At 38.9% G+C, this 26,764-nt stretch overlaps 1 protein-coding gene across 7 annotated transcripts in view; it reads right to left on the reverse strand.

The window, feature by feature from the left end:
- The window catches only part of cnksr2a (connector enhancer of kinase suppressor of Ras 2a), a 105,861-nt gene that overhangs the window by 71,060 nt on the left and 8,037 nt on the right, over window positions 1-26,764 (reverse strand). For all 7 annotated transcript variants that reach the window (XM_065258380.2, XM_065258382.2, XM_065258378.2 and 4 more), the window contains exon 2: window positions 1,237-1,400. In XM_065258380.2, the coding sequence (XP_065114452.1) occupies window positions 1,237-1,400 (164 nt within the window). The remainder of the gene's footprint in view (window positions 1-1,236; window positions 1,401-26,764) is intronic.

The raw sequence follows: 26,764 nt of genomic DNA on the forward strand, positions 1-26,764 counted from the left end.
CCCCGCCAGCAATTTTTTTGAAAAGTTGCCCGCCAGCATTATTTGTGATTTTCACAAAATGCCTTCCAGGAAAATTTTCTTCAAAAAAAAAAATATATATATATATATATATATATATAAAAATACAAATATATCAAATAAAAGAACAGGTCCTCTGCTTTCAAACAAAACTAAACAAACAAAGAAAATGGGAAATTTTTTTTATCCTATATCTTTTCTCTGCTTATAAACTCTTAAATATGGGTATTTTTCTTTTAAAATAATTTTTTTTAGCAAAAAGATGAAATAATTGATTTTTTTGTGAAGGAATTTTACAGAGACCAGATTTAGAATGATTATCAAAGCATAAACAGAGTTTAAAATTTGTAAATAACGTTTTGGCTTCAGTTTATTCATAAATTGGGTAATTATCTAGTGGATAATCGCGGTATTACAGATTAACATAAAAATTCACCAGTAACACTTTTTTATACAAATGTTTTCCTTTAATTAATGAAATAACTCATCAATGGTGGGGAGTTAAGTTAGTTCAACTTTATTTTTATAATTTATAGTAACCTCACTAGTCAAGAAAGTTAAAATTATTTACAATTTCAAATTGATTAAACTTAAAGATTTAAGTGCAAAATAGAAAATTTAAAGTCTTGGTTACATTGGCAGAGAAGTAATTTGAAATGCAGTGAAAGTTAATACTGCTGATACAAGCAAATGCTTCAATCTGTGAAATAAACATTAAAGCAACACTATGTAGTTTTTTTACCTTTTAATAATGTCTCTAAAATTATTTCAGTGATAGAACAACTTTTAACTGGACAAATTGTACTTTTGCCGCAACCTGAGCAGCCTCCTAGCTGCTACAAGCACACTCTGAAAGTGGAGGTGGAGGGTAGGAAACACAGCCCCGCCCCTCCCCCTGCCTGCAGAAGAGTGTCTGATACCAGGCACTGTTGCGCTTTTCAGCCACATGGGGGAGCTGTAAGTCATTTTTACATGGAAACTACATAGTGTTGCTTTAATGTACTGATAAATGTTTTATTAAGAGAGTAAAGGGAAACAGCTCTTTTTTAATGTTGCCTTTCAATATGCTTGGGAATACTCAAACAAACAATGTTTTTAGGTCTTCTAAGAATGTGGCGTTTTTCTCGATTGGTCTCTGTATGCAACATCTTTGTCAACATGACATGGTGTCGAACAGCAGATGTAAGATCGCTTGTATTAAGAAGTGTGAAGGCTCACCAGTGCGCACAGCAGGTCCACAGCTTCCAGGATCAGCTCTTGATGTCCTATACGGGAAACTCCAAGATCCTCCAGCTCCTGATGGGTGATCCTCAGCAGCTGATCGCCTCCCACCTTCTCCCGTTCAAAGTTCTTTATATATTGCTGCAAGCAGTCATCTAGACCTGTAAACAGATAGAAAGCAAATGAAGACAGCAATAAACTATCAGCAATTTGGCTAAATCCCAATAACATCCATCCAATATGCTGTACAATGCCAGAGAAAGATTAGTACCTTTATAAGTCATAGTTTGTTGAAAACAGTATGTCAAGAGAGCCCAGATGGTATACTAATTCTGGTGTATTTTCAAACTTCGTTGCAGGCCAGTACATTTTGAGCTAATATTAATCAGATCTCTTGTGCTACAGAAGAGTATGGAGATGTGTCATGTGTTATTAAGATGTGTTTATCATCTGACAGTATATTCAAAAGCTTAGACAGGTTGAAAGAAAGTAAACCTCCATCACTTTAAAGTAATAAAAAAGGCTTAAAGACCACACAGCAAAATACTCATAACATCTTTTCTTCTGCAGAATCATTGCTGTTTATTCACCCCAAGATCTGTGGCGCATTGAGTTGTACTTGTACATGGTGACTGACAACCTGTATTTATTACTGTCACATCCATCAAAGCGACAGTGAAAGACAGTAGAGCACATCATCATCTCTTAACGCTTCACATAGTTGAGAGAGAGGTGATTTTACTTTGCACTCTTAGAAATAAAGGTAAAGAGCTTTCACTGGGGTTTGACCTTTTCGAAACATACACCATTGCACCTAAAGTGTGCATATTAGGTACATTTTGGTACCAAATGTATACATATCTGTACCTAAATGGACGTTTTTTAAAGGGTACTGCCCTAGTGACAAAGTTTGTAGCTTTTTCTGAGGATGCATGACTGCAAAGAGAAAAAATGTATTGGTCAGACCCACATAAAAGTTTTAGTATTTAGTAATTTATGTAGAAAATAAAAATTCTTAAGTACTATACAACTCTGCTTGTCCCAGACTAAAATGCATGTTTCAGCTTCCTTAATTTAAAAACATCTTGCACCGACATTTATGAACATATATGAGTGATGGTAGAAGATGCACACCAGTAATATTTTGTAAACTGTTTGTAAAAACTGCTTAAAATGCACCTATCTCATTGCTAAAAAACAACATTACTTTGTGTATTTGGTATAATACAATGTGTTTGCGTGGTTTATGGTAAAAAAACACATTATTTTCCACATACTGTACATTTTTGTAGCTCCAGATTTCCTAAAATGCAGGGATTTGAAAAGCTCTGTGTCCCTGATTGGCCAGCTAATCTGTATGTTGTGATTGGCCTGAATACCGCTGACATCAGCCAGAAATATGACGCTCTTTACCATGTTTGAAAGATTCGGTTGCTAACAGTTAATTTACAGACTGTGAGTCCGAAGCGGGAGGAATTATGATAATGTCGGTCTTGTCTACATCACCAATCCCAGGAAGGAAAATGTTGCCTACAATCCGAGTGTTTGTTGTAGTCCAAGATAGAGATTTATGTTGGAGACAATAACTCGCGTCATCGTTTACTTTGGGTTTTGAACCTTTTGCATATCGTTAACATGTACTAATACACACTTACACACCGAAGGAAATGTAAAATCGTGAATCGGACAATAGGTGCTCTTTAAATGCCCTAATATAACTAAAGCCTAGTCCTGGATTAATCTAAACCCTGTCTGGGAAACCACCCCTTAAAGGGACACTCCACTTTTTTTAAAAACCAGCTGCCTTAGAGTTAAACATTTGATTTGTACCGTTTTGGAATCCATTCAGCTGACTCTACGAGTCTGGCGGTACCACTCTTAGCATAGCTTAGCATAATCCATTGAATCTGATTAGACCATAAGCATTGTGCTAAAAAAATGACCAAAGTGTTTCAATATGTTTTCTATTTAAAACTTGACTCTTCTGTAGTTACATTGTGTACTTGTCACGGTAGGAAATCCACTGTTTCCTCCGTGTCATGTTTGTGTGTGTGTGTTTGTTACTCACAGCTCTGCCATGTGCTCGTTAGGCTGATGCCGCTCACCTGTGTGTTGATTGCCTCGCTCCAGCTGCTCATCATTACATCTCCTCCATAAATACTCACATGACTCTCTGTTCCCTGCCAGATGATCACTTTCTGTTTGGTCCTCGTGTTGTGTGGTTCTACGTCTCAGTCTTGGATTACGAGTTGCATTGTGGATTGTTTATTGTCGTCGTCGTCTCCGTGTGGATGTTCCGTGTACAGTCTGGATTCACCACTGCTCACCACTCCACCAACGCCGCACTCAATAACCATCTACCACCGTAGTCCTCGTCACCATTGCCAACAACACCGGACATTTCCTGCTTGTGTTATTTCTCTCTCTGTGTTTATAAATAAACATTGTGTTTTCACCTGCAATTGCTTCCGCTCAGTTCGTGTCATTACAGAATCATCTGGCCATACATGGAAGCAGCAGGAGACCAACCCACGGCCACGCTGGAGGAATTTCTCCAGCGAACTCTGGCTCGTATGGATCTTCAGGACCAGTCGATCAACGAAATGCGAAAGGCCGTCCATGCAATGGTGACGAAGGTGTCCGAGCTCTCTCAGCGTTCATCTCATCCTTCGCCTCCCACTGCGCCACCCACACCGCCCGCACCATCTTCTCCTCCAGGGGGTGGTTTTCATCCGGAGCCCCGATTACCGATCCCTGAGAAATACTCCGGTGAGCCAAATTATTGCCGTACATTTCTGTCTCACTGTTCTCTGCACTTCGCTCAACAGCCCCGATCGTTTTTCCTTGAGGAAACCAAGGTGGCGTTTACTCTCTCCCTACTGAAGGGCAAGGCTGCCCTCTGGGGGACGGCGGTGTGGGAGAACAACGACGCCTGCTGTTCTTCGTTCACCCTCTTATCTGAGGAAATGAAGAGGGTGTTCGATCGCTCCGTCGCCGGGAGAGAAGCTGCTCGCCTCCTTACCGAGCTCAGACAGGAGAACCGAACGGTATCCGACTACGCTATCGAGTTCCGGACCCTGGCGGCGGAGTGTAAGTGGAACGAGGAGGCGCAGTGGGATCATTTCCTGCATGGGCTTGCGGATCGCATCCAGCGGGAGATCGTCACTTCTGAACTACCCACATCTCTCAACGGGCTGGTGGATCTGGCTATCCGGGTCGACGCTAGACTGACCGTAGCGGACCGTGGTAAGAGATCTACCAGCATACAGCGCCGACCTGAGCCGTCCAGCCCTCCCAGCGAGACACCCAGCAACGTTCTCCCCGATCCTGAGCCCATGCAGGTGGGTAGAGCTCGGCTTTCTCGGGAGGAGAGGAACCGGCGGAGATCCCTTGGTCTTTGCATGTACTGTGGCGAGACGGGTCATAACTGCCAGAGATGTTTGGTAAAAGACCAAGCCCGATAGTAAGACGGAGGCTACTATCGGGCGGGATCTCTGCTCGCAAGACCTCCATGACATCTACTCTCCTTCCGGTGAAACTACGGTGGTCCACCAAGTCACACATTGACCACGCACTACTGGACTCCGGGGCAGAAGGGAATTTCATTGACTCTTCACTTGCACGTAAACTACAAATCCCCGTCATCCCACTCACTCACCAGATTGCACCCTTCGCTCTCAATGGACATGAATTACCCACCATCAGTCACACCACTGCCCCATCACTCTTATCACCTCAGGCAACCATACCGAGAAGATCTCCTTTTTTGTTACAGACATCTCACTCTCTCCCATCGTCCTTGGTCATCCCTGGCTCCATACCCATAACCCTAAGGTCGACTGGAGACTGGGCTCAGTCACCAGCTGGAGCGAGGAGTGTCATCAGTCTTGTCTTGTCTCTGCGTGTCTTACTGTTTCTGAGTCTGTGTTTCAGGGGGAAGCAGTGGATTTGGCTAACGTGCCCGCGGAGTACCACGACCTGAAGGAGGTGTTCAGTAAGTCTCGGGCTGATTCTCTCCCTCCTCATCGTCCCTATGACTGTGCCATAGATTTATTGCCAGGTACGTTTCCGCCTAAAGGCAAGTTATACTCTCTATCCGTTCCTGAGATGGAGGCCATGGAGAAATACATTTCTGATTCTCTGGCAACGGGGTTCATTCGTCCTTCCTCTTCTCCAGCGGGGGCGGGGTTCTTTTTTGTGGGGAAGAAGGACGGATCCTTGCGACCTTGTATTGATTACCGAGGGCTGAATAACATAACGGTAAAGAATACTTATCCTTTGCCGTTGATGTCTTCAGCCTTCGAGAGGTTGCAGGGAGCGTCTCTCTTCACTAAATTGGACTTACGTAACGCATATCATTTGGTTCGCATCAGGAAGGGGGATGAATGGAAGACTGCTTTTAACACCCCTCGTGGCCATTTTGAGTACTGCGTGATGCCTTTCGGTCTCACGAACTCGCCAGCAGTCTTCCAAGCACTCGTTAATGACGTGTTGCGAGACATGGTAGATCAGTTTATTTATGTTTACCTGGATGACATACTGATTTTTTCTTCGTCTCTCCAGGAACATTTGCAACACGTACGACGAGTGCTTCTGCGGTTGCTAGAGAATGGGCTTTTTGTCAAGGCGGAGAAATGCGTTTTTCATGCACAGTCTGTTTCTTTTCTAGGACACATCATTTCGACTGAGGGTGTTCGCATGGATCCTGAGAAGGTTAAGGCTGTGGTTGATTGGCCATCCCCAGAGTCTCGCAAGGCCCTGCAGAGATTTCTGGGGTTCGCCAATTTTTACCGGCGTTTCATTCGCAATTTCAGCCAACTAGCCGCACCTCTGACCGCCTTGACCTCCCCTAGTTTGACGTTCAGGTGGTCAGACGCAGCCGAGGCTGCGTTTGCCAAACTGAAAAGCTGCTTTGTTTCAGCTCCCATTCTCGTCTCACCTGATCGCACACGTCAATTCATAGTGGAGGTCGATGCGTCAGAGGTGGGGGTAGGAGCAGTGCTTTCCCAGCGCACAGCGTCAGACGGAAAGGTTCATCCTTGCGCGTATTTTTCTCATCGCCTATCTCCTGCGGAAGTTAATTATGACATTGGCAATCGAGAGTTGTTGGCAGTCAAGTTAGCACTGGAAGAATGGCGTCACTGGCTTGAAGGGTCAGGGGTACCCTTTATTGTATGGACGGACCATAAGAATCTCGAATACATTAGAACCGCCAAAAGACTTAACTCCAGGCAGGCTCGGTGGGCTTTGTTTTTCGGTCGTTTCGATTTTACTCTTTCTTACCGACCGGGTTCCAAGAACATCAAACCCGATGCTTTATCCCGACTTTTTGAGCGTTCCGATCGTACTGCCACTCCCGAGCGAATTTTACCAGAGACCATTATTATCTCCGCGCTCAGATGGGAGGTCGAATCGAAGGTGTTGACAGCCTTAGAAGGGGTAACGCCCCCGGCCCGTTGCCCACCGAACCGCTTATTTGTGCCGGAGGAGTTACGGTCAGACGTCCTTCAGTGGGGTCATGGTTCCAGTGTTGCCTGTCATCCAGGGGTTAGTAGGACTAGATTCCTAGTTAAGCAACGATTCTGGTGGCCAGGTATGGCTCGTGACACTCACGATTTCGTCTTGGCTTGCTCGGTTTGTGCCACTGGTAAGACTTCCAATCGTCCTCCAGATGGGTTACTTTTACCGCTGTCAGTCCCTTCGAGACCCTGGTCCCACATCTCACTAGACTTTATTACCGCCCTCCCGCCCTCCCAGGGTAATACGGTGATTTTAACCGTAGTGGACCGGTTCTCGAAGGCGACTCACTTTATTCCCTTGCCCAAATTACCTTCAGCCAAGGAAACAGCGGTAACTGTCATTGACCACGTCTTCCGTATACATGGCCTCCCGACAGACGTGGTCTCTGACAGAGGTCCCCAATTCGTATCCAAATTTTGGCGTGAGTTTTGCAAATTGCTAGGAGCGACTGTTAGTCTTTCTTCAGGGTTCCATCCCCAGAGCAATGGCCAAACCGAGCGAGCCAATCAGGATGTCGAGAGGGTGTTACGATGTTTGGTTTCCAAGAATCCTTCGTCCTGGAGTCAACAACTCTCAGTTGTGGAGTACGCACACAACTCTCTGCCAGTGTCATCCACGGGCATGTCTCCTTTTAAGTGTAGTCTAGGTTACCAACCACCTAATTTTTCTAGTCTGGAATCCGAGGTTTCGGTCCCCTCCGCACACGCATTAGTCCAGAGGTGTCACCGCACCTGGACCAGAGCTCGTAGAGCTCTGCTCCAGGTGAGGTCGCGCACCAAGGCTAAGGCCGATCGCCACCGGTCGAAGCCTCCCCGTTACGTCGTCGGTCAAAGAGTGTGGCTTTCTACCCAGAACATTCCGATGCGTTCCGTCTCGAATAAACTTGCTCCCAAATTTATTGGCCCGTTTTCTGTTACCAAAATCATTAATCCGGTAACAGTGCGTCTGAGCCTTCCTCCGGCGTACAGGAGGGTTCACCCAGTGTTCCACGTCTCCAAAATTAAACCGGTGATTTTTTCCCGTCTTAATCCGCCTGCCCCGGTTCCCCCCCCGCCTCGTCTCGTTAATGGGGAACCGACTTATTCGGTTAATCGTATTCTGGACTCCAGACGGAGGGGACGCGGATTTCAGTACTTGGTGGATTGGGAAGGTTACGGTCCGGAGGAGAGAAGGTGGGTTCCTGCTCGGGACATACTGGATCACCGCCTTATCGATGTTTACAATCAACAGGTAAAGCAGGCTGGGAACGTCAAGGGGCGTTCCTAGGGGAGGGGGTACTGTCACGGTAGGAAATCCACTGTTTCCTCCGTGTCATGTTTGTGTGTGTGTGTTTGTTACTCACAGCTCTGCCATGTGCTCGTTAGGCTGATGCCGCTCACCTGTGTGTTGATTGCCTCGCTCCAGCTGCTCATCATTACATCTCCTCCATAAATACTCACATGACTCTCTGTTCCCTGCCAGATGATCACTTTCTGTTTGGTCCTCGTGTTGTGTGGTTCTACGTCTCAGTCTTGGATTACGAGTTGCATTGTGGATTGTTTATTGTCGTCGTCGTCTCCGTGTGGATGTTCCGTGTACAGTCTGGATTCACCACTGCTCACCACTCCACCAACGCCGCACTCAATAACCATCTACCACCGTAGTCCTCGTCACCATTGCCAACAACACCGGACATTTCCTGCTTGTGTTATTTCTCTCTCTGTGTTTATAAATAAACATTGTGTTTTCACCTGCAATTGCTTCCGCTCAGTTCGTGTCATTACAGTACTAAGACTAAAAAAAGTAAAAGTTGATTTACTTTTACTGTAAGATTTTCTAGGCAGATATGGCTAGGAACTATACTCTCATTCTGGCGTAATAATCAAGGACTTTGCTGCCGTAACATGGCTGCAGCAGGCGCAATGATATTACCCAGCGCCCGAAAATAGTCCCCTTGTTAACTTTTAATAGCAGGGGCCTATTTTCAAGTTTTAAATAGGAAAAATATCGAAACTCTTTGGTTATTTTTAATAACGATGCTAATGGTCTAATCAGATTCAAAAATCAAAAATCAAATGTTTAATTCTAGGGGAGCTAGAAAATGAGCCTATTTATAAAAGTGGAGTGTCCTTTTAATGTTATCAATTCTTACTAAAATCTCTTTTTGACTTTTGAATGGGGTGTCCTTTTTTCTCTTTATTTATTTTAATTGCTTCCAAGAAAAAATAATGCTATTCCTCCGAGTGATCTGATGTCAAGTTTGCAGTTTCTCTAAAGCTCTAGTATAAGATCCTGGATACAAGCAGGCTGTTACTGTAACATTTTGCTGTAGCCCTGTGGCTCCCCACCGGCACAAATCAAACATCACTTTCCAAAAATGTGCACATAATATAATTTGTGATTAAGAATTATTCATACTGAAACTGTGAGCCACCATTTCTTTATCAAATGTGATCATGACTTCACTTAAGCACAGTCCCTTTGAGATCTAAATGAGTCTGGCATGATCTTTCCAAAATCAAAAAGTCCTAAATTCAATAAGAGATTGTCTGAAAAATAGTAAAGCTCAGCTGTACAGAACAGATGCGACTATGAAAAGTAGAAACACAGAGATAAAAAGTACAAGATTTTGCCTTAAAGTGCACAACTGTGCAGTTCAAACAGGTGACAAACAAACTCCCTATAGTGAAGCGCACTTGTTGAACAGCATTTGTCAGTCTTGGGCATACTGTTGCCCAGTGGCACATCTCATACCAGCCATTCTGCCAGAACAGCTGTTCAACATAACATTCAGCATAACTCCAGGACTTACAGTATGTGGATTTACTTACACTGTGAATGATTTTTGTATTTTGAAATACTGTCAGCTGCATTTTGTTACAGAAACTGTTTACGATGTTGCGCAGTCAATGTGTGTTCTTTTACTTTACAAAAATTATTACAGCAATAGACAACTTACTGGCAATTTGTTGCCTGTGCTGTAGAAATACTGTTGATTAATTACACAAAACTTTTGTGTGCAGTTAAAGTCTGGGATAAATCATCTCTAATAGAAAACTACATTTAGGGACACCCTTAAAGGTGCATTGTGTAACTTTAAGAAGGATCTCTTGACCAAAAAATGTGCATCCCACAAATCTCCATCAACTGCAAGATGCTTTTCTATCAATATGGGCCAACATTTCTAAAGAATGCTTTCAGCACCTTGTTGAATCAATGCCACGTAGAATTAAGGCAGTTCTGAAGGCGAAAGGGGGTCAAACACAGTATTAGTATGGTGTTCCTAATAATCCTTTAGGTGAGTGTATATCAGTGCATCCCTACTCTATAATAATTATAATTATCATAAAATTGTATATTTAAATGTGAGATAAACATGTGTTAGAGAGAGACTAAGAAAGTATGGGGGCACTTCTCTGTAATCTCACCAGCTACCCTCTATTAATTAAATGTAACACCGATGAAAGGAGGTGAGGAAATGAATACCATCAGCATAACCATCATCATTCAGCTCATTAACAGAATGGTCCAACTCATTGGCCAGGACAGCAAAAATAACTGTCATTACTGCTCATAAACAATATCTCATTCATTAAAATGTGTCTGTGTTACTTGTTAGATAATGAGTTTGTTGATCCAAAATCTGAATGAATCTGCTGATGCCGTACCACAGTTTCACAGACTGGACATGTGCAGTGAACAGGTAATTGTTAGTTAATGGGTTGTTAATAATAATGTGTTGGCAACAGCATGAAGTGATTTGGGAAATTAAATAAAGAGAGAGATTGTAAAAGCTTTGTGAAGGAGCTGCATCAATATATAATATTTTTTTACACTTAGTTCTGCACCAGGAAAATAAAAAACCTGGAGCGGAGTGATTATACATTGCTTTGACTGGAGAGGGTAAAATAACTGTTTGGTCCAATCAGTTTGGGTGTTGCTGAGCAACATTAAAAGCTTGATGCTTTGGCTTCTTTTAAAATATATTTAAGCCTGCTTCACATCAATCTGACGAATCCTAACAGCGGGCAACTAAGCTGGATAAGTATGAGTTCAACAAATTTCAACTGAAACACTTTATAATAAAGTTGTATTTATAAAGGGATAATGTATAGCAGAAATAAGCCCCGATAGCGTGATCAGGTATCTTGTATCACACTGAAGAGGCTTATTTCATGATAACAACAACTGGCTGCCTATAAATTATGTTGCTTATTACACAGCTATTTATGTAGGGTAAGTAACATTAAATATTTATTTTAAATATTTTATTAGCTCATTTTTAATATATAAAGACCTTAGGCAAGGAAAACCTGTTTACTTTCAAATGTTCAAATGACACGCATCACACTCACTGAAAAAAAAGATTCATTCAATTTACTCCATTTTTTTTTTTGCAATCAATTTATTTAAGCTACATTTAAACAAAAGTTTTTAATTTCATTTTATTTTAAATTTTTTTGCTTAAATGTAGCTTAAATAAATTTATTGCAACCACTTACCTTAAAAAATTTAGTAAATTGAATGAATAATTTTTTCAGTGTATTTGGTTTAATCATTTGTAAATATAATATCATATATGTTATTAAAATACATATTTATATTTAATTTTGTGTAATATTAACTCATTCCCTGACAGCCTTTTTTTTTTTAAAGTTGCCCCCCGAATATTTTTTGTGATTTTCACAAGTTTCACAAAATGCCTTCCAGGAAATTTTTCTTCTAAAAATATATAAACATACAAATTTATCAAATGAAAGAACAGACCCTCTGCTTTTAAACAAACAATAGACAAACAAACAAAATGGAAAAATAAACGTTTCATATTTTTTCTTTGCCTAAAAACTCTTAAATATGGGTATTTTTCTTAAAAAAAATTTTTAACAAAAGCTGAAACAATTGCATTTTTGTGAAGGAATTTTGTTTAGAGATCATATTCAGAATGATTATCAAAACATAGACAGAGTTTAAAATTAGTAAATAATTTTTTTTGCTTCCATTTTTTTATAAATTGGGTAAGTGTGCCATCTAGTGGAAAATCACGGTATTACAGATTACCATATAAATTCATCAGAAACACGTTTTTTCATGCAATTTTTTCTCTCTTAATTGACAAGAAAACTTGTCAATGGCACGGAAAGTACGGAGCCCCTGAGGGGACATTGAGAAAAAATTAAATAAAGTTTAGTTTCATGTGCTCACATAAAACTTTCTTGTGCTCACGTGAAACTTTCATGTGCTCACGCGAAACCTTTATGTGCAGAATTTTTTTTTAAGTTTAGTTTCGCGTGCTCGCGTGCAAAAGCGAAAATTTTCACGTGCCCGTGCGATAGTTTCACGTGAGCGCGCGATAGTTTCATGTAAGCACGCGAAACCAAACTTTAGATTTTTTACTCCAATGTCACCTTAGGGGCTCTGTAGGAAAGAGCTAAACTGTACCCGTCAAAATGATTTGGAGCATCCGGGTTATCGTGTGTTTTTCGTTTTGAGCGGCTGTGTAAAACAAACCTGCAAATGTCAAGACTGGCCAATCAGAATCAAGCATTTCAACGAGCTGTATAATAATATAAGTTATACCATGGGCCAATTGAATTCTTTATTCTGATTGGTTGAAACAATTTCCACGGGTGTTGATTATTTTTCTGTAAAACGCACACCTGACCTGTCAAATGTCTTAAGATAACGATCAGAACAATGTTTGCGGAAACCGTGGTAAAAGTGCAATAATTCCCGCCCATTGATTTAAATGAAAATATGCTTCGCGTCATTCAACATTACCACCTTGGGTGTGCATTATTTTGCAATGATGTAATGGCCCGCCATCAATTATTCCTTACTTATTGCATTAGCTAACATGAACTAACAACAATGAACAGCATTTTCATTCTTATACAGCATTAATTAATCTTAGTTTATGTTCATTTTAGCATGTACTTATACACCAAAAGTTTAAACTAGGGCTGGGTTTCGATTCAAATTTCAAGAATCGATTCGATTCCGATTCTCAAGATCTTGAATCGATTATCATTGTTCGATTCGATTCGATCCGATCTGATCCCATCTTCGAGATTTAGATAAGTGTTTTAAAAAAAAGCCCGAAATGGTGCAAGATAGGGGGGGATGACCAAAAATCTATTCCACAGAATGAGTCATTTTATTTCATGGTAACTGTATATTTCATAATATACATGTTTTTCAGTTTATATTGTTTTTGGATTATAAAAATGTGCAGTTATTTGCCACTCACTCTAGCTTTTAACTGCTCACCACAGTTTTAAAATATGGACAATTTAAAGTAAATAATGTTAAAGTGAAAATGCCCAGAGGATAACAACAAGTCTTGATAGACAGAATCTTGTTTTTAATTGAGTTATTAATTTTGTAGACTATTGAAGCTATAGTATGCATTGTATTTTGTATTTATGCATACATTACATAAAAAATAGGCAGTATGTAAAATGAACAGGTATAAATATATGCACAAACCTACAGACAGGATAAATACCTGTATATGAGAGTCGGAGCTCAGATATATATATTATGACGGGTGCTATAATGTGATGAAGTCTGTTTTAAGGTCTTGATGCTCTTTACTTTCTATTAGACCTTAACATTTGCGTCTCTTTCTCGTCTTTCTGATCAAAGATGTTTGTACTATAAGCGAATTAGGCGTCAAACTAGACCGCTCCAGCAGCGCACGTGTCACTGATATAAACGCGAGTTTTGTCTTAGCTTGCTTAAAGTTCAGAAAACTTTACAACTATAAGCATTATGTGTAAGAAGAACTCTTTATTTGGTGTCCCGTTGCGCGCGCCTCAAGAAACCTCTGCCCGTCAGAGACCGGCTGCATGAGCACAGAGGGAGGGACAGAGAGAGTTTCGCTGGAGACCTGCGGTGGATTTACTGGCGCTTATTATAAAAATAACACAAATAACTCGTATATTTGTTATGAGTGGATTATTTTACATATAGATCGCAGCTTTGAGCATTTCTAGAGTTTTCAAAACAACCGCTTGCTTAACGTTACTGACTGCTATGTTCGTTGTTTTAATGTCCTTCCACCTCGCGCGCATGCGTGAATTCAATGACGCGGCAAGTTTAAGTTATTAATTATTAAATCGATTCTCTGAGTTAAGGATCGATCTTTAGAAATAAACATGAAAATCGATTCAGAATCGATGAATCGATTTTTTCAACACAGCCCTAGTTTAAACGGTTAACGCACAATGAACTAACATAAACAATTGAGAAGCTCAGATACAAAAGCAGCTAAGCACTACCATAGCTGTGTTTTATTGTAAATAAAACGCAGCTATTGACCAATCAGAATGAAGGACTATAACTGTACCGTTACATAACTGTTTTAAAAAAGCTATATTGCACACACATTCCTGTTATACTGAATCGTATGCATAAGTATACCAAGCAAATAGCATGCATGATATAAATCTGCACTATACACTTTTTCAATATGAGGTCTTTAAAAAAAAATAACTCTTGATATTACCCACTTCCATTATCAAAATTAGGCCAATGTGGATATAAAAAAAAAAAAAAAACGCACAACACCAGTCATGGGCTATAACACGCACAGTTATACCATTAAACACCAAAAAGATTAAGAAAAAGCAGTGCATATACACAGGAATGATCAAACAAACTGAACAGAAGTGAACACAGTGCCCCCAGCTAACAACCACGCAGCAGGCGATGGATTCATCGCTTTGGTAAATTTCTTATTCTTACTGAACCCCAAAGATTATTTACAGATCATACAGTCTGTACCGAACAGACCACCTATCTCGCTCCCCCTAACCACAAGGATACACAGTGAATTAAAACAGGCTCGCTGTGTTATAGTGCATTATTCATTGCTACCTGTCAGAGGAACAGAGCATTTGCATAGCAAAAAACACACAGGGAACATCCATAAAAGAGAGGACAAAGAATTCAAAGTATTAAACTAAGAGCACTTAAAATATGACACATAATAAACACCTCCCCGGCTTCCCATCATTGCGTGATAGGCCTATATAAAATGATCTGCCGGTAAAAAGCTCTAGAGTTATGGATATATGTTCCAGACGGAGACTAAGTAATGTCATTTAATCACACTCTTCTTTCTGTATTCTATCCGTCTTCATCTTTCACCTCATTTCTGGCAGCCGTGCTGTGCTTTATGTAAACCTGGTGACCAAAGGGTTGTCGTGACAACCGTTCAAGGGCACAAAGCGCTCGGGGCTTTATGGGAAACTCATGACATATTGCCGATCTATTTGAAACGAATAGTTTGCATCATAAATGAAAATTCACTTTTCTGTTTAACGCCCTCATGAAGTCTCGAACTCATACGACAAATAAAAAATATATTTTGTCTGCTTTAACAGTGTCTTAAAATAATAAAACTGCATGTAAAGAATTATAAAACTCATATTGTACAAACCAACCTGATCTCACGAATTTCCGTGTTATAGTCGCGGAATATTTTGCTCATTTATCCGTGTCATTGTCGCTAATCTCCGCATTTTTCCGTGTCAGTAACACAGACTTTCTTTTCCGTGTCAGTTTCACGTATTGGTTACTCAATTGATTTCCTATTTTTCTACAATTTCCGTGTGGGTTTGATGCTAGAAGGACTTTCTGTAACATAACATGATATCGTTACCCAAACCTAACTCTAACCCTAACGTCAGGCGACAATTGTTAAAAAATCTGAAAAAAATAGTATAAATGGTTAAAGTGACATAACGCAAACCCCAAATCTAACCCCAACCCCACGCGAAAATAGTTTAAAAATAGGAAAAAATATTGAGTAACCAATACGTGAAACTGACCCGGAAAAGAAAGTCTGTGGTACGGACATGGAAAAATGCAGAGATCCGTGACAATGACATGGATAAATGAGCAAAATATTCCGTGACTATAACACGGAACTTTGTGGGGATATATTGCACAAACCAAATGTGCGCACTTTTGCACAACCTGAGAAACATATGTGTAAATGTGCGTTCACGACTTGATAATAATGTGTTTTGTGGTACTTATGATAGGTTTTTTGTTATTTTGGAGATGCACAGCCCCTATTCACTTTCATTTAATAGAATGACCCGGATATTTTTTCCCCAAAAATATCTTGGGATAGTTCACCAAAAAATTAAATCATTTACTCACCATTATGATTCTACAAACTTGTTTTAAAATCTTTATTTATGCTGAACACAAAGGAAGATATTTGGAAACAGAAGCACCATTGACTTCCATAGTAAGAAAAATACTACTATGGAAGTCAATGGTGATCAAAAACTTTTTTGGTACAAACTTTGCTCAAAATATCTTCCTTTGTGTTCAGCAGAACAAATAAATGAATACAGGTTTGTAACAACATGAGGGTGAACAAATGATGACAGAATTTTCATTTTGGGGTGAACTATCCCTTTAAATATTCACCTTAAGTGTTCAACGAAAGAAAATATGCACACTGAAAAAAATTATTTTCAAGAAAAAAAATTCTTAGCATTTTTATCTTGTTCTCAGTAAAAATATCAAAAAATTCTTAAATTAAGATGCTTTTTCTTGATGAGCAAAACGACCCAAGAAAATAAGTCTAGTTTTTAGACCAAAAATATCAAATTTAAGTGATTTTGTGCATAAAACAAGCAAAAAATCTTACACCATTGGCAGATTTTTATTATTTTTTATGCGCAAAATCACTTAAATTTGATATTTTTGGTCTAAAAACTAGACTTATTTTCTTGGGTCATTTTGCTCATTAAGAAAAAGCATCTTGATTTAAAAAAAAATCGATATTTTTACTGAAAATCATTTTTTGCAGTGCAGTATCTTCAATTTATAGTGCCTCACAAATATAACAAGCATACAAAAAGCGTAACACACAGAGAGGGAAGAGATTAAAATACCAATGAATCAAGTGTGAACTCCTACACATACAGTACTGTACAGGCCTTTTGCCATTAATTCTGTCATGTCACCAACTGCAACGAGGCTCTACAAATGTGGATCTATGTTTGTGTGTCCATCACTGAATAGTCCTTCCTCTGCCACTGCTTAATCTCAAACCCATGGGGGGACTTGTGGAAATGAGAAATTCATCAGCTAGTTAAACCCTGTCTCAAAATGATCCACCCGGCTGTGAAGAGCCAGACCTCCAAGTCTCTGCTGAAATACAGAACTGTACAAGCAGAACCATGGCTGCATTTGACTTAAGAAGACAGATAACAGAAAGTAAGCAGACATTAGATAGATCAATATCCTGTTGTTAAGCCATATGTTCATAAAACTTTCATAATTCATCGCTAAATATAAACATGATTACAGATTGCTTTCATCTTAGTTTCTGTATACAGTAAATAAACTCCTCTCTAGTGATGTAGTACTCGAATCCGTTCCTCGGAGACGGGTCTCGAGTCGAGACCGATTTCTACTTTCTCGGACTCATCTTGGACTTGTTCCTTCAAAGATTTGGTTGAGAAGGACTCGTAATTTCAGACTGAGTCCAACCCATTTTTTTATGTTCATATAAAAAAACACACAACACATAACAATAATAATAAAATGCGATGTTGGCGGGCATTATTTGAAAAGGACATCCCATGGTGCAATGCAAAGATACTGCCATCAGAGTCGTTTATTTATCTCTAGATCAGAGCCGGCCCAGCCACTAAACGACACTTGCAATTGCAAAGGGCCCCCGTGGCCAGCACAGGGCCCCCTAGAGTCACTGCCAGCTAGTGGTTGAAAAAAATTATACATCAAAAGTAACATAAAATAAATAAAAAGAACTTGATCAACAGCGCTCTTTATCGGTCATCATGATAAGCACAGTTGTTATTTATTTAGTTCTTCATTATGGCGAGTTCCCCGCTAATCTTGACCCTGACTGACCCTATGATGTCACTCATCACCTGATCATTGTCTGTCAGACTATGCTTGTTTTATTTACGTAAGGGATGATATATAGTGAGGCGGTTGTTATAGCGAATGTTAGCTACATTTAATCTTGTTTGTGGTGTTTTAGATATTATTGTTAATGTTGTTTATTTGAAAAATGTAAACATTTAAGTGTTCTATTTATTATTTTATATAATTATTTATTTAAATGTTATAGGTTGTTGTTTGTGCCTCTTAAACTCTGGTGTCAATTAAAAATGTTTCTTTGATGGTCAGTGAAAATAACTTTATCAGTCTTTTTATTCAGCAAGTCCATCAGTGCACTGCACTGCCATTCAGTTCAGTGGTATCATATTTTTCCTGTTATACATCAAACATGAAAATCAAATCTAGAACTCAAGGGGGCAGTTTTCCTGACAGGAATTAAACTAGTCCTAGACTAAAATAAAAGTAGGCTAAGAGCTGTCCAAATTGAAAAAAGCTTGCACTGACATATCTTAAAATACACCAGTGCCCTTTGTTTTGCCTCAAAATAAACACAAGTAATGTTTTTAGTAAGGCATGTTTGTTAAAATTAGTTATGTTTTCTAATTAAACTAAGGCCAAGTACTGGTCTCAATAAATATAAATATAGCACCCTCAGATTCTCAGATTTTCAAATAGTTTAGTTATAGTAAATATTAGTTTCAAACATTGTCCTATCCCAACAAACCATACATAAATAGAAAACTTATTTATTTATTTTAGTTGATGTTTATATCTCAGTTTAAAATAAATTACCCTTATGAATGGTTTTGTGTTCCAGGTTCACATTTACTGTATGTGAGCCATGTGAAAACCTAGCTAAAGTAATTGATTGTGATTGCTATCTAAAATCATACATAATCTAAAAAAAACATTCTGTAAAAATATAACCTTGATATCTTTAATATTGATAAGGTCATGTCAAAATAAAAAAATCAATGTAAAATCAATGAATGAAGTCAAACTTTAATGCTCCTATTCTTATAATTAGATTACAGTACGAGACTTAAACTGACAGGATTTCACATATTTCTTATATTACATTTGTTTTATTATTATTTTTCTTATTTACAATTTTGTAATCCTCTTTAAATTGAATAGCAATTGTGCAGAGTGGTTTACTGTCAAAGCAAACTGTTTACGTGTGCCATTTAGATCTCTGGTCCCCTTCCAAAGGGGACGAGTGGGGGTGCTAGTAGGATCCCCCTAGAGCGCTGACACGATTCAAAAACTTTACTTTGTATTAGTGGGCAAGAGCACGATGTGTTTAGTCTCTTACTGTGTACTGTACAGACCTGGTACCTTTCTGGAGTGCATATTTTTCTATATACTGCAGTTCTTCAGTTCTATAAAGTGATTCAGAGATGACTCACACCCTTTACACCCACTAACAGCGCACAACACACTTTTACACTTTTTCACAGGAGGGAAGAGTCGCCCTGAGCCAAGCCACACACCCACACGCCCGCCCCTCAAAGCTGTAGACCAGGACACCACGCTCGAGCTCTGTATACGTGTGTGTGTGTGCATTTTACTTCACTCTCTCTCTCTCATTTCTGTATTTCTGTCACACACACAACACAGTAAATCCTCACCAGCCTTGCCACATGTCATATGATATACAATATTCATGTGTCCCACCCGGCAGCCAGTTCTGGAATCCCCAAAATGCCTTGCTTGGAGACAAGGGAGCCTCGTGTGTGTGAGTACATATGTTCAGTCGACCATGCATAAACAAGTGCTTTACATTCTCCTCTCAAATAAACCAATGCTGACCATTGGAGAAAGAAGCAAACCTAATCATTCTGAGCTGAGACAGGCAGCGTCTAATTTCAGGAAAAGACCTCAAAAAGCAGCTAATGCACCTTCTTACATGACAATCAATTATGATGGTGCACAGCGGAGAGAGAGAGCAGCATTGTAACAAGACTCTTTCATCTTTCTGACAGGATCCTTGTGGTTCTCCTGCCGATCGTTCGGTAAAAGAAAGGAAAATTAGTTCAGGTTTTTGTTCAAAGGGAATGATTTGAAAGATCTTATAGTTTATGTGCATGCATCGACCGAATCTCATTTTCAATCATTTCTACGAACAGGCATGAGATTAAATGAAACACTTTTGCATAAATAACACATGGGTCTGCAACAGGGGTTGCCGGGACCCTAATGGTACGTTCACATGGGGCGTAAAGGGCTCGTTATAGTTGTGCATACGGCGTAGCTGCGATGGCGTAGGTTCCGCGTCGGTTTTCATTTATAATTTTTGCGTCACAGTCCACGTCGACGTGCAAACACATGCGCAGACCGCTGGTAGGCAGTATCCACGCGTGTAACCACAGTAGCAGCGCGACCGTCAAAGAAGAAGAAGCTTGGCAAGTTAACTCACAAACGAAGAAGAAACAGCAACTTGTGGCGTATGATTTGAGAAGACCAGCAATGATGGAAGTAAATAAACAGCGACTTTTGTTGCAGTTTGAGTTAAATCAATCTTCAACTTGGCTCATCTTTGTTTTCACCATCGCAAACGAAAATACCTATGACGCAGTTTTTTTTACCTGACGGGAGGGGTTCTGGTGGACCAGTCACAGGGCTTGCGGTCCAGTTGGTGGCGATAATCCGCCTTTTGCCAATTGCAAGAATAGAAACAAAGTTCCCGGCGCGGAGTAATACCGTACCTCACAGCACATCTAATACATGTCAATGGAGTTGGACAAAACTACGATAAAACCTGTTGAAATGCGTCTTTTGCAGCGATTTTTGTGTGAGTATATCAGTAAACACCCCTGACCACTCGGTGAGTTTCACGTCTTTGTAAATGAAAGTTTACTGCATTTTAGGAAGGATTGTTCCAGTGCACCTATAAAGCCATTATAGAGGTGGGAGGTGATACAAGAAACACCCAAAAATTCTCGGGCCAGTATCATATGTCGAAATTTCAGTCAAAACCGTTCTATTTCATCATAAACAATCTGAAAACAGGGCTTTAAGTGGTAAATACCGAACTTGTCCTTTAATCTACGTCATTGTTATTGATTTGATCTGGCACCCTCTAGTGGCGCTGATTATACAAATTGCATCTTTAAATGAAACGTTATGTGTTATGCCAAAAACTATTATTTTATTATCTTCAATCTAAAAAAGTATGTAAATCCAGTCTAAATTTGATGCATGTATTGCCGCCCCTGCTACTCTTCTCTATCTATTAAAGGGATAGCTCACCCAAAATCGAAAAATCTTGTTACAAACCAAATTACTTTTTTCTGATGAACACAAAGTTTGATTTTTAATTAATGTTTGCAACCAAACCGGATAAAAGAATACTATGGAAGTCAATGGGGCTTCTGATCGGTTTGGTTACAAACATTCCTTAAAATATCTTCCTTTGTGTTCATCAGAACAAAGAAATTTATACAGATTCGTAACAACATGAGAGTGAGTAAATGATGACAAAATTTTGGGTGAATCCCTTTAAGGGGTTCTTGACCTGAGAAAGGTTAAAGACGTCTAGTTTCACATGTTTACCCAGAGGTATACAGTATGTCACAAACATTCTTTGTGGCAGGTTTACAAATGTCTGAGAATTCAAAACTTAACAATTCTTATCAAATTCTCCCAACAACAAATTATTACAAATTACTATTATTACTTTACATATCCCACATTTTTGTTCTGTTATATACATTAATGATACATCAGATTGTGCCATTTGTAGGAGAGAGGTGTGTTATTACTTTCACAGCAGAATTCTGACGGACAATAAAACATTTTTTTTTTTAAATCAATAGACTAATATTGCAGAAGGGACTTAGTTATCTAGGGACAAATATAACAGATATAGGGGTTGGCTCTTTTGATTTGGCCCAGTAAGGAACAACCTACAGTAGCAACCACACAGAGCTTCTCCAGAGCAATACTTAAAAAAATTGGGAAAGTTTGCAAAGCATTACATGACTTTCATGTGCAAACATTTATTTGTTGTGGTCAATTATTAATTTTGTTGCGGACTGACAGATAAATTAATGTATGGGAAACACTGCATTCCAACGATGCTCCCACGTTGTTGCTGACTCCCACTTTTTGTATGATGTCACAGCAGTAGGCAGTACAAATATAATGACATGCCCATAATACCTCCCATTCTGAAGTGGTACTAAAGCTGAACAAGCTAAACGAGCCAAAGTGAACTGTCACGACCCGACCCATGGGGTACTATGCAATAGAAAAGCACCATTATAGACCTGCACGGTGCCTAGACCATATATAATGGCTCTATTCGGCTTACATTTACAATAATGCATCAGCAGATGCTTTCAGTCAAAACTTAAGGCTGATTAATAATTCTGCGTCGGACCTATGCTGTAGCCTCTTCGGTGTAGGCTACAAGTCAGTTTTTATTTAAACACCTGAGTCGTTGTTCATATCGACATGCAATTACACATGCAGATTGCTAGTAGGCAGTTACAATTTTACATGTTAAGTTTTTGGAGAGGTCCGCATCAGGCTACGCAGTGCTATAGTGTAGCCATGGCGACAATTCTGACGCAGAAGTATAATTCAGGCTTTACAGTGCATTCAATTTATATACAGTATAATCATTTTTTTGAGGCATTTTTGTAGTCGAACCCATGACCTTGGCATACCTAACACCACGCACTACGAGTTCAGCTACAAGAACATATGTGGTTGTGTTGAAAAGTCGCTTTGAGGCAATGTCGCCATAAAAAGCAGTGTTGCCTTTCAGTTAAACCGCAAACCACAAAGCACGGCAAGATGAGTACCATAGTCTAACTGGGAAAGTATAACTTCAGCCAAAAAGCTCCACCCTAATCTTTACAGAGATGGAGGCATTACCATCAAAGTCAGGCCTCCAATCAGATGTTTACTTCTCTGTTCCCTGGAATGCATTTTGGCAAGCGATCTTGATAAACCATAGCAACCAAAAGAGTTTATATGCAACATTTATGTAAAAAGCACAAAAAGTAAGAGAGATACATGGGCTTTTTTCACAGGAAAAAATGTGGATGAGAAAATGATTGGCAGAATTAAAATTACTCAAAAAATTGCAACATGAGATCAAGTATAAACATGAGATAAAGTATAATTTTTTATTTTTTTAAAAATTGAAAATAAATATATTTTAAAGTGCACTGTAAAAGTTAGTTCAACTTAAAAATATTAGTTGCAGTGGCATAGCGTCTGGGCATGCAGGATATGCACTTGCAAATGGGCCTGGGACAATAGGGGGCCTGGCCCTGGGCCCGCCCCAGCTTTTAAAGGGATAGTTCGGCAAAAAATGATATTAAACCCATGATTTACTCACCCCCAAGCTGTCCGAGTTGCATATGTCCATCGTTTTTCAAACGAACACATTTTCGGATATTTTAGAAATTTCGGTAACACTTTACAATAACAGTACATGAATAATCATGTACTAATACATAAATTAATAATCAGTTTAATATGAACTAATGATGAGTTAAGCTATTTACTAATCAATAACTAACCGTAACTATGTTATGAGTCATATGAATTCATGCATGAATCACACCCACTTTAACTACACATTAATACATGTTTGTTAGTTAATGCATTAACTAACACTTTGCGTACTCCATATCAAATAAGCTCTCTAGAAGAACGAAAATAACTTTTGTTAATGCAAAATGTTTAGGTTTGTAATGCAAAACTGTTTATATATTTGCTCCTGCAGCTGAGATAAAAACATTGAATGGCACTGGATTTCTTGCAACATTTACAGTTAACCTTAATCATTAAATGTGCAATTATGGATTAATAATTAAAATTAGTTCCACTGCTGCCATTAAGAGTGACAGACGCTATTCTTTCTAAATTTAAATCAGTGTTAGCCTACAGACGATGGTTATTGTGTGAACTGGCTCGTCTTAATATCAAAATGCACATACAGTATTTGTTTTGTTCTTCTTTTAAGCCATTATTACCCCTTCCAAATGTCTGACCAATTTTCACATTTTCTCCTCTCCTTTAAAACCACCAAAAATTTGGATTTTGATGAGCTGAATTTGTAAAGAATGTGTAATTGATAACTTTTTTACAGTGTACCCCTCCAAGAAAAGTCATTGTGTAGGGCCTACACAATAATACATTAACAAGTCATTAATTTATGTTAGTTTATGAGTAGTTAACGATGAGTTAATAATGATGTGCCCCTTCAAGTAAAGTCATGACCTAATCAGACATTAACAAATCATGAATTTATGTTAGTTTATGAGTAGTTAACGATGAGTTAGTAATGATGTGCCCCCTCAAGTAAAGTCATGACCTAATCATACCATAACAAATCATGAATTTATGTTAGTTTATGAGTAGTTAACGATGAGTTAGTAATGATGTGCCCCCTCAAGTAAAGTCATGACCTAATCATACATTAACAAAACATGAATTTATGTTAGTTTATGAGTAGTTAACGATGAGTTAGTAATGATGTGCCCCCTCAAGTAAAGTCATGACCTAATCATACATTAACAAAACATGAATTTATGTTAGTTTATGAGTAGTTAACGATGAGTTAATAATGATGTGCCCCTTCAAGTAAAGTCATGACCTAATCAGACATTAATAAATCATGCATTTATGTTAGTTTATGAGTAGTTAACGATGAGTTAGTAATGATGTGCCCCCTCAAGTAAAGTCATGACCTAATCAGACATTAATAAATCATGCATTTATGTTAGTTTATGAGTAGTTAACGATGAGTTAGTAATGATGTGCCCCCTCAAGTAAAGTCATGACCTAATCATACATTAACAAATCATGAATTTATGTTAGTTTATGAGTAGTTAACGATGAGTTAGTAATGATGTGCCCCCTCAAGTAAAGTCATGACCTAATCATACATTAACAAATCATGAATTTATGTTAGTTTATGAGTAGTTAACGATGAGTTAGTAATGATGTGCCCCCTTAGTAAAGTCATGACCTTATCATACATTAACAAATAAAAATATAAGTTACCCAGTGGCGGAGGCAGAAAGTGTTTTTGATAGGTGGGCATCTATACATCTGCGGGCCAGAAAAATTCACATACTTTTTTTAACTTGCGTTAATTGGGAAGATAAAATGACTGTGTTTTTTCCGTCAGTTTTGTACATTTTAGATGGAATTACGTTATTCAATCTAACTGTATACCGTCTCTCAAACAGAAGGCTGCATCCTCCGGAGGTCGGATATGCAGGCTGCATACGTCATTAAGCTTGGTTTATTTCAATTAAATAAGCATAACATTCGCAAGTCATAAGCATATTACAACGATTTACGATGAACTATTTAAGCATTGAGCATTTATTTGGCTAAACGCCCGTGGCTTACCTAAGCACTGGTTCTGAAACATAGAAGACCCAGAAGCAAAAAATATCAACACTGCTTTATTGAAAATCAACTTAAACAGTCCAGTCGGGCCGTCGAGTCCCGAGCCACCAAGAGCGAGTTAACTTTAGTGTTGCTGGTGTACACCGTTTTTATTTAGAAGTCTTTTCTTTACCGCAGTGATCCACACGTTCACACGAATCTGCTACTCAGTGCAATCTATCCTACCACGCTCTCTTCAAACCCGCCTCTTCCGCTCTAGATGACAGCAGCGATTGGTGGACGGAAAGCAAGACATTACCGTAATAAACCATATATTGCCAAAAAGCGCAATTTGTTTTCTTTAGGAGCAATTCTAATTTTTTGATAGTTCAAATGGTTGGAGAATTACGGTTTGAATGAAAAAACATAATGTTTTCCATGAATCTGATTGGGTGGGCAAGCTGTCAATCCACCCGTAGATCCGCACCTGGTTGAACGCTGATCCTGATACAATGCGAAAAATTAATTAAACAATAATTAAAATAACATCAAGATAACATTTTAATAGCTTTCACAAATAAATTGGTATGATTGACGGTTTGATGGTCTTTATATGAACACTATACATTTGGCATTGTGACTTTGGTTAATATGTTTGTCATTTCTGAGGAATAGTCAGAATGATTTTAACTGAAATATTTTGACAGCGCCAAAAGCAGCAGACCACAAGTGTAACGAGCGGACAGCCTGTTGTAGGCCGTAACGTTTACATCCACCTTCCTTTTGATTTTGCAATCTACATTGACAAGCACACAAAAATAGAGAACAATTATCTTACATAATAAAATACTTTAACTACCTGCTATCTTGGTATTGTGAGCACATGAATTTGAAAAATATCTTTTGTTTCTAAAATTATAAGTGGAACATTTTATGCATCTTTATTTGACCTCAAACAAAGCATCAGATCCTGCAAACCGTTGGGAACCACTGTTCTAGAGCATGTTTGATTTCGGTTACCCAAAGTGTTAATTAATGCATTAACTAACAAACATGTATTAATGTGTAGTTAAGGTGGCTGTAATTCATGCATGAATTCATATGACTCATGACATAGTTATGGTTAGTTATTGATTAGTACCTGGCTTAACTTATCATTACTTCATATTAAAGTAATTATTAATTTATGTATTAGTACATGATTATTCATGTACTGTATTGTAAAGTGTTACCGATATTTCTTTAGATCTTTCAGTTGATTAAATGTAATGTTACGGGGTCCACCCATAGTCCACAACCTTCAAGTCCAAAAAAGTGCGTCCATCGTTCACAAATTAAATCCAAACGGCTCCAGGATGATAAACAAAGGTCTTCTGAGGGTAATCCGCGGAGTGTTGTTGTAGAAATATCCATATTTAAAACTTTATTAACGTAAATAAATACCTTCCGGTAGCGCCGCCATCTTAGTCGCGTCCGCATTCAGGATGAGAGCTTACGCAGCCTACGGAGGCTACTCTGCTGCTGCTCTGTGCCCCCGCCCTCCGAATTTGTCATACGCCACTAAGAAAAGTGCGTACACTACGCTAATACTCTCTCCTGAATACAGAGGAGTCTAAGATGGCGGCGCTACCGGAAGGTATTTATTTTCATTAATAAAGTTTTAAATATGGATATTTCTACAACAACACCGCGCGGATTACCCTCAGAAGACCTTTGTTTATCATCCTGGAGCCGTTTGGATTTAATTTGTGAAGGATGGATGCACTTTTTT

Source organism: Paramisgurnus dabryanus, chromosome 22 (genome assembly GCF_030506205.2).
Source record: "Paramisgurnus dabryanus chromosome 22, PD_genome_1.1, whole genome shotgun sequence".
Lineage (NCBI taxonomy): Eukaryota > Metazoa > Chordata > Actinopteri > Cypriniformes > Cobitidae > Paramisgurnus > Paramisgurnus dabryanus.